We start from the raw sequence: 8529 nt of genomic DNA, 5'->3' as shown, positions 1-8529 counted from the left end.
AGAAGTGGATTATACACACATATACTTACATGCACGAACATATCATATCATCTTTATACATTTTCCCTTCCTACTCCAAATAGGTCACAAAGGTATATGAAAGGGATGAATGGGGCTTAGAATCTTTGAAACATTTTGACCTCTTAGGAGGAAATGGGTATTCATATTGTAATTACCCCCAAAACATTTTTTAAAAGATAACATGGAATAGAAAATATTTATGCAAAGACGTCACTATTGAATCCACAGGACCAGCTTTAGCTACAACCTTAAGCAGTTTACCTCTCTGGGCCTCAGTTTTTATATTGTCAACATGATGATTGGGTGATGTGAATTTTCCATAATTCCCTCCAAATTTATGGGTTTTCCTGTTTGTTTGTTTTTAATTCAGGGAGGGTTTTTTTTTTTTTTTTTTTTTTTTTTACTCTAATTGCCCACTTCCAGAGAGTTCTTTCAAAATGATGTATACGTTCTCATTCCTCACTTGGTCTTATTAGTCAGTCACATAGCCAATCACAACTATCTTAGTCAAGACCAGTCAGACTAGTTCCATTTAAATTGCTAGTGACTTCTTCCCTCAAATTTATTTAGCTCACAGAGCCTGGGATGCAAAGGCTGGGCTGTAGTTCTCAGGCACTCTTCAGGGCCTCTGCATTGCTGATTAAAGATGTACCGGTAAGTAAGATGATCTCAAATCTTAGCTTCTTGAACTTTAAATGATTTTCAGCTTAAAACAGGACAAATAATGCTAGAGGGATACCTGGCACACTAATGTTATATGTATTATAAAAAATATTTCCTGAAATCACCCTTTAAATCATCTCAAGAAAGAAATATCTGAATTGAAGTTTTTCTTTACAGGTGGTCAGCTTATTTCCACCCAGAAATCATGAATAATTATGCTTTGGAAAGGCAATTGAATGGTTACAAGTGATAGTTATGTGATGGGAAGGATGGTTATTGTTATTTCATTTCACAATAGAAAAGGATTTTATCTCTTTGCTCTAAAAAAAAAAGCTGAAGTGCTTTTTGTTTTCAAATGTATATGTGAGAAATTAAATAAAATAAGCCTTATTAGTGAGGTCATTTTTATTCATAATGTTTGTACTATTGTAACATAAATAATTTTAGAAATTTTTAAAGAAAATCTATCAGAATGGGACACTATCACTTTTGTATTTGTATTCCTGGGGCCTAACACAGAGCACTTAGTAGGTATTTACTAAATGCATGTTGATTGACTGGAGATTAGGTTAATTCATCTTGTTGAGTGGAATTATCAGGGATCCACTACTAAATTCAAATAAATTCACTAGAAATGATTCATAGACTCAATCTGATGAACTGTTATGGCTTAGGTCCTTTCTGACTTTAAAATCCTAGAAGATTGATGAGACAGTGATTTGTTTTCCTCCTCCAACCCTCTTCCCCAAGTTAAAAATCACAATAAGGCTTGAGTGTGGTATTTCACATCCTGAAAGTAGCTTGTATTTTCCTGTTAAACATTTATGTTTAACCTGAGTTTTATGTTGAGAGTTTGGTCAATTGTTTTTGACTAGCAAGATAAGTTCACTGATGCATAGGAATCATACAATAGATTAGCATTGTAAGAGACTTCAGAGATCATTTAGTCCAACCTCTTTATTTTACAGGTGAAAAAATTAAGACCTGGGGAAGTGAAGTGATGTCCTTAAGGTTACACAGGGAGTGTCAGAGCTACATAGAATTTGGACCCTGGTACTCAGGCTCCTAAACCAATGCTTTTTCCATTGAATTAAGCTCATTTGGTAGGGGAAAAAAGCAGAAAATTAAAATAAGAAAAAATAAGCTTATATCTTCATTCTCCCCAGCACTCCTTCACTTCCATTTTTAATATTAATAATAAAAATGTATATATACATTTTTCTACTTAATTGTTAGGAATATTCTCATAGTATTTGGTGTTTTCTTCTCCCAACATATAGCAAAAAAATTAAAGATTTGGATATAAAAAGGACTTTAAAAGGCATATGCCTTTTGATGTCTCCAAGTTGATTTCAAATTTATTAAGATTTTTTTCCAAGACTCCTTATCCATTGTTGTCCTAGAAATCTAGGTTGTTCCTTTTCAACCTATGACTCTCTGTGCTCCTCCCTCTTTATCCTCCTTATCTTCAAAGATCTTATTGTTGGATTGAAGAGGTTGAGGAAACTTCACAGTTTCATATTTTGCCCACACCAAATCTGAAGAATGAAGTGTTTGACTTTTAAACAAATTGACAAGATTCAGATGGGGTAGGTGAAGGAAGGTGAGAATTGGAATGAATAGAGACCCTGATTGGTCTATTCTCAGAGGAGCATCCACATGCAGAGTACAGTATTTTAGAATAAAATCTATATACCTTTAAGGAAATGAAACAATAAATACAGATTTGGAGTGCCTTGAAGCAAAGAAGTATGCATGAATTCACAAATCAGTGTGATAGATAGTAGGGAGAGAATAAGTGAGAAGGAATTGAAAGTAGTTTTCAAGATACATGAAGTAACATTGCCAACAGGAAATTATGCAAGAAAAAATCTTCAGGGTTTCTGTGGCAAGATAGAAGACAATAAGTAAATAAAATGATGGGAGGTGAGGGTGGAGTTAAAAGAGGTATTGATGATGGGGTTGTAGTGACAATCAGAGAGTTGTGGAAATCCCCTTTTGGTCAGAGACACAGGTTCTTTGTGAAGGAATTCATGAACCCAAAGAGTTTTAGGTGGCAAAAATGGAAGTTTATTGTTGGATGAGAAGTCAGCTTTGCTAAGAGATTGACTTCATAGTGGCAAAGTCCTGTTAGGGAAATGGAGGCTGGCACTGAGAAGAGAATGTCTTCTCAGCAGGCAAGGATGTTCTGCAAAGAAGTGAGTAAACAGAAACCTATAGGGCAGTTTGAGCAGATCAAAATGAAATTGCTTTGAAGGGCTTTTTCAGCCTGAATTGAATAGAGATCAGCTATCATTGGAGGTGATTTGCTTTAGAAATGGCCCATTAGATGACACCACTTAACTTGTCTGGGGAGATATGCTTCCCAGGAGGGCTTGAGACTCAAATCTTCCTTCTTTACAAATCAAAAGGTACAAATTTTAGAGTGTCAATTTTACAGATTAAAGGGAACATAATTTCACACCCTGTCACCTAGACAAAGTGAATATTATAAATTCTGTTATTTCCCTTAAATTTTTATTTTAGTTCTTTCTTTCCTTCCTTCTTTCCACCTCTCAAGCATGGGGAGGTTAATAAATGCATTATTAAACTATAAAAACAAAGAAAGTCTGCACATAGGAGAGCAAAAGGTAAATGAATTGTTTATAGGGAAACAAATAAAGGGATGGAAAGTGCAGGATTTAGTCAGAGACTAGGTTTATATCCTGGCTCTGCCTTTTGCTACATGGGTAATCTTGGGGATATCCCTTTGCCTCCCTGAGTACCTCATCAATAAAATAAGGGAATAAGGATCTCTTTCAATTCTAAATTTATGATCTTTTGAACAGTAGCCAGGATGGGTTTGGGAAGGGCAGAAGTTTATTCTGAGAAGATCTAGTTAACCAATAATTCACCAGCTAGAAATGAATGAAGGAAAAGGTACTAACAGATTTGAATATAAAGTTAAATGTAGATAGATTTGCATGCATCCCAAAATGGATAGGGCTTAGTGAAAAGGAAATCTCTGTAAATGGAGGGTGAGAATTTTACAACCTATTAAATCAAAGTAGGTCAGTTTTTAAAGAGGCCACTTTTTGTCTTATTTAAGTTGACATAATCAAATCTTAATAGGAGACTGGCTCTGCTCTCAACCTCTTTCTCTTCTTAATGACCTTCCCCAAATGAGTGAGAGCACTATACTCAGAGGCTGCAGCATTTATAGTAATGCTAATTATAAAGGAAAGGATAATTTTAAAAGGGATGAGAAGCTAAAGGGAGGCTACAGGAACAATTTAGGAAGTTTGAGTAAAACAGGGAGGAGTAATTTGATGTATCTGCTGGAAGGTCACATTTATTTGCCAGGATACAGTAACCTGGATGAAAGAAACAAAGTTAAAGATGACATTCCTGGGAGTGACTCCTTGTCTGAAGGACAATGACAACCAGAGTCCTAGTCCTATGCAATTAGACACAAGTTGAGAATCCACACATTTTAGAGTCCATTTTTAATGGGCTGAAAAAAGAATAGGAGGTCAGACTTGAGAAACTTTAGGCTGTAATTAAAAAGAGAGGGAAAATATATATAGACATAAAAACATATATAGAATGGCATAAATGTATTCGTGGAGAAATTTATAGGTAAGAACAAATTAATGAAATGGAATGATGTACAATTGGAGAGCGGATGAGGAATTATCAGAGCTGGGATGTGGGGTGGTTTCTTATGATTTTGTTTTAATTTCAATATAACAGAAAAGTGGTATTCCAACACCTGGAAAAAGTTCAATTTATGAGAAGGATTGAGAGGCAGAAACACTGGGATTTTCAGGCCACCTTTATTACTAATATTTTCAGGCATTCCCATAGTAGGGGAACCCAGCCCAGGTGGCAGAGGTGAGAAGTAGTCATATCAGACATATCAGGGCAAAGATTGAAGTCAATGCAAGTCGCCATGATTTTAGTCCCCCACTCCTAAAGCCCAAAGCAGATCCCAAGGTGAATCAATGTGAAGATAATCAATTCCCACTGGATCCAGTGACTTAAGTATCAGGATGGGGGAGGGAGATGCTTTTTTTCTATGATGATCTTTCTACCTCAAGATTCTTCTATGCTACCTAGGGCTAATGATCTTAAGGAGAAAATTGTCAACCCCTGCCAAAAGCATAGGGAGTATATGTACACAAATATTTATAATAGCTCTTTTGGTGGGGCAAAGAATTGGAAACTGAAGGGATCAATTAGGAAATGGTTGAACAAACTAGAATTCCAAATTAAGGAATACTAGTATACTATAAGAAATGACAAGATGTTTTCAGAAAAACCTGGAAAGACTTACATGAACTGATGCAAAGTGGAATGAGTGAGACCAGGAAAACATTATACATAGCAATAACAGTATTACACAATGATTAACTGTGAATATCTTAGATATTCTCAGCAATACAAAAATCTAAGACAATTCAGAAGGACTTGTGGTGATAAATGTTATCCTCTTCAGAGAAGGAAATGATGGGGTCTGAATGCAGAGTGAAACAAACTTCATTACTTTCTTTCTTTTTCTTTTTTTTTTTTGTCTGTGTTGTCTTTCACAGCATGACTAACATACTGATATGTTTTGCTTGACTGAACATGCATAACTCATCTCAAATTACTTGGCTTCTTAATGAGGGGTAGGAGAGGAAGAGGAAAGAGAATCTGGAACTCAAAGGTTTTTAAAAAGTTAAAATTGTTTTTACATGTATTTGGGGAAAATAAACTATTAAAAAAAAACTCTAGGGAGGAGCAAGAACCCCTCTCACTGATGTTCTGTATAAAGTTCTCAAAGCCCTGTATCAAGTCATAGCTTTGATTTACAACAAATTTTATGCTACTTTAAATTCTTTCATTCCAATTTTATTTTACTTTTCAATTAATAGGATTTTTCCTTTCTTTATCTCCTTCCCACTTCCAAAATTTAAAGAAAAAATAAAATCTTTGTCGTAAACATGCATTCAATGTTTCTTTATCACTTATGGTTTTTTGTGTACCTATAAAGTCCAAATAAGGTAATCTGCATTTCTCATTTCCTATTTCATAAAAAGTTTCTGCTCTTAGAATATTACTTTACGTTCCAAATCTATATTTTAATCATGTCTTTAGAAAGGAATTTTTAATCCTTAAGATTATTGCTTAAAGAAGATGTTGGTGAGCTAATGGAAGTAATGTCATTCCATTGCCAGCTGGCAGAGAGAATCCCTAGGGAGCTGGAAGAAATATGGATATAATTAAGTGTAAGCAGAAAAGCTTGTCTCCTATTTGTGTATTTTAATGATGTGTCATTGATTGCAATCCCATTTCAATGGGCCAGGTGTGAAATTTACAATACTTAAAGGAACACTTTTGTTCTAAATATTGAGGAACAGCAAAAGGACTAAATCGACTTCTCAATGAAAGCATCTACGTTTGGAGAGGAAAAGTTGGCACTTTAACCCAATGCAATCACTGTTGTTTAGCTTTTGCAAATGCCTATGCCAGGCGTAGGCACTTGTTTTAAAACAAGGATTCCTCATTCCCTATAATCATGTTTTATGCTTCAACAGTGACACTAATTAAAGATAATTCTAACCCCCTGGATCACATGAGATAATATTTGTAAAGTGCTTAGAACAGTATCTGGCACAGAATAGGCACTTAATAAATGCTTGTTTCTTGCTCTTTTCTCCTTTCCCCTGGAGGATCTGTTGTTCAGCCAAAGGGAAGTAAGGAATTTGGTTGAATTACAGTTACAGTTGTGTTACTTAGCTTTGACTTAGTTGAAGTTAAAACAGTGGGAAGTTTCTCAGGTTATACTCCCCATATGATTTCTTAGATTATTCCATATTTAGGCTATACACACTCATAGAATCTCAGAATTAGAACTGTCAGGGACCTCAGAGGCTATTTAATCCATCTGGCAAATATGGAAACTGAGGCTTTGAGGTGAAATAGTTCGAATTCACAAAGGTAGGAAGTGTCAGGGCTAGGATTTGAATCTGGGTCCTCTGACTGTCTGATCTGTCTCTCTTTCCATTGTATTATAGTGCTTCCCACATACTTAACAAGATAATTATTTAAAAGTATAAAAGTTTTCTGATAAGTTCAAGTGTGACTTCTTCATCTTTGACATAAGCCAGTTAGAATGTAATGATACCTTAGATGCTGAGAATGAGGACTAAAGCCAATGTAACATAGCAGCATGTCAAACCCTATTTGTTAAAAATTTTCTGAGACAAAGGCAAAGAAACTAGATGGGTGTGTATGTGTGTGTGCGTATCTACATGTGTACAGGTGCATAATCAGGATTTTTTCCTAAGTCACTGAGGATAGCTAAATCCAGAAACATGCTTTCTCTTTATGAATTGGAGCCCTGTTCCACCTGAGCATTGAAAGTCCTTTTTCAGCTCTGTGTTATGTAATACGATCTTCATTCCTTTGATTGAGTTCCCAGGCTACCACCTTACTATGGTACCCTTTCACTTATTGCCTGTCTTCCTCTTATTATTTCTCATTTACTAGTCAAGAGCCATCTGCCATGCGGCATTGGCTTGTCATAAATGCCTAACTATTGTATTCATAAAATAAATGGAACAGGACTATGTTGGTGAATATTTAACAATAATCTCTATAAAAAAAACCAAACCATTACATAAAACACAAGTTCAGGGTGTATTAATATTTTCCCCATCACTTTCTTAAGTCTAGACAGTTAACAGAACAACCAAACTCCAATTTATAGCATTTGCCAGTTTGTGAAGAGTAAATATCAATTGAAAAATTAATAACCAGCTCAGGTAAATTGGTATGAGCTGGCTGCAGAATACCCCTTACTATAACCACCTCCAGAACTCTTCAACAACTTAACTTGTCCAGGTTTCAGAAACCTGGTTACATTTTTGTACAAAATACATTCTCTGTGTTGTTTTATATAATCTCTAAGGTTTTTAGAATCATAAATAATAATTAGGTTACACAGTACCTCTCTTCAAAGAGTTCAAAGGACCATTAGGCTTCATTATGTATAATATTCCATCTCAAGCAGACAGATATTTATTTCTCTTTTGGAAATGTAGAAACCAAGACATGATGATATTAAGTATCTTATCTAGAAGACAAATATGTAGTAGCAGAACTAAGGCTGGTATCTACATTCCCTGACTCTGAGTCAAGTTGTCTATCAGCAAGACTCTCCTATTTGACTTATTAGGATGTTTCATCCCACTGATTATTATTTTTTCTTCATTTTGTCACTAAGTAATTCTATAGCATTTATACTTCCAAAGGATCTTATTATAGTTAGTAGATAATCCTGACAACAGCCATTTGAAGAAGGCAAGTAGCAGGAATTATTGTCTCCACTTTATGGACTAAGAGCTTGATGTACCGAAAGATTAGGTCATATGCATTCAATTACATGACAGAGTGAATAAGTTGTGTAATAGAAATCAGTGGTAGAAGTCAAAATACAGAACATCTTGCCCTGCACTGAATGTTAAGAGTTGGAAGACTCTGGAGAAATCTTTTAATCTTATATCCCTCATTTTATGAATGAGGAACAAGAAATCCTGAAACTTTTAAGTGACTTGTTCATGGTCATACAGCTACTACTGAGTGCAAAGCTACCACTTACTTTGCTTCTATTTCTGAGGGGTTCAATGCAACCTACTATGGTTAAGGTACAATACTAACCTTGAAAATACAAGAGTGAAAAGTGACTGTCTCCCCTTAAAGTGGTTATAATCTAGTGGGGTGATATATTTTAGTTACCTGTACCCATATTATAAGTGGAAAAGGAGGGGATATGGACAAAATGTTGCAGAACAGGGGATTTTTAACATGGAATTCAAGAAT

The 8529-nt window shown here is 35.1% G+C and overlaps 1 protein-coding gene across 2 annotated transcripts in view; it reads left to right on the top strand.

Moving 5' to 3' along the window:
• The first annotated feature begins 599 nt into the window (after positions 1–599).
• The window catches only part of LOC100916056 (transmembrane serine protease 11E), a 67364-nt gene continuing 59434 nt past the window's right edge, over positions 600–8529 (top strand). The window contains exon 1 of one of the 2 annotated variants that reach the window (XM_012552224.2): positions 600–675. In XM_012552224.2, the coding sequence (XP_012407678.1) occupies positions 668–675 (8 nt within the window). In that variant the 5' untranslated portion in view covers positions 600–667. Of the gene's footprint in view, positions 676–2439; positions 2592–8529 lie in introns of those variants that run through there. The other variant, XM_031942005.1, reaches the window with a different exon arrangement.

Source organism: Sarcophilus harrisii, chromosome 6 (genome assembly GCF_902635505.1).
Source record: "Sarcophilus harrisii chromosome 6, mSarHar1.11, whole genome shotgun sequence".
NCBI classification, from domain to species: Eukaryota; Metazoa; Chordata; class Mammalia; order Dasyuromorphia; family Dasyuridae; genus Sarcophilus; species Sarcophilus harrisii.
This window is presented reverse-complemented; position numbering and strand designations above follow the sequence as displayed.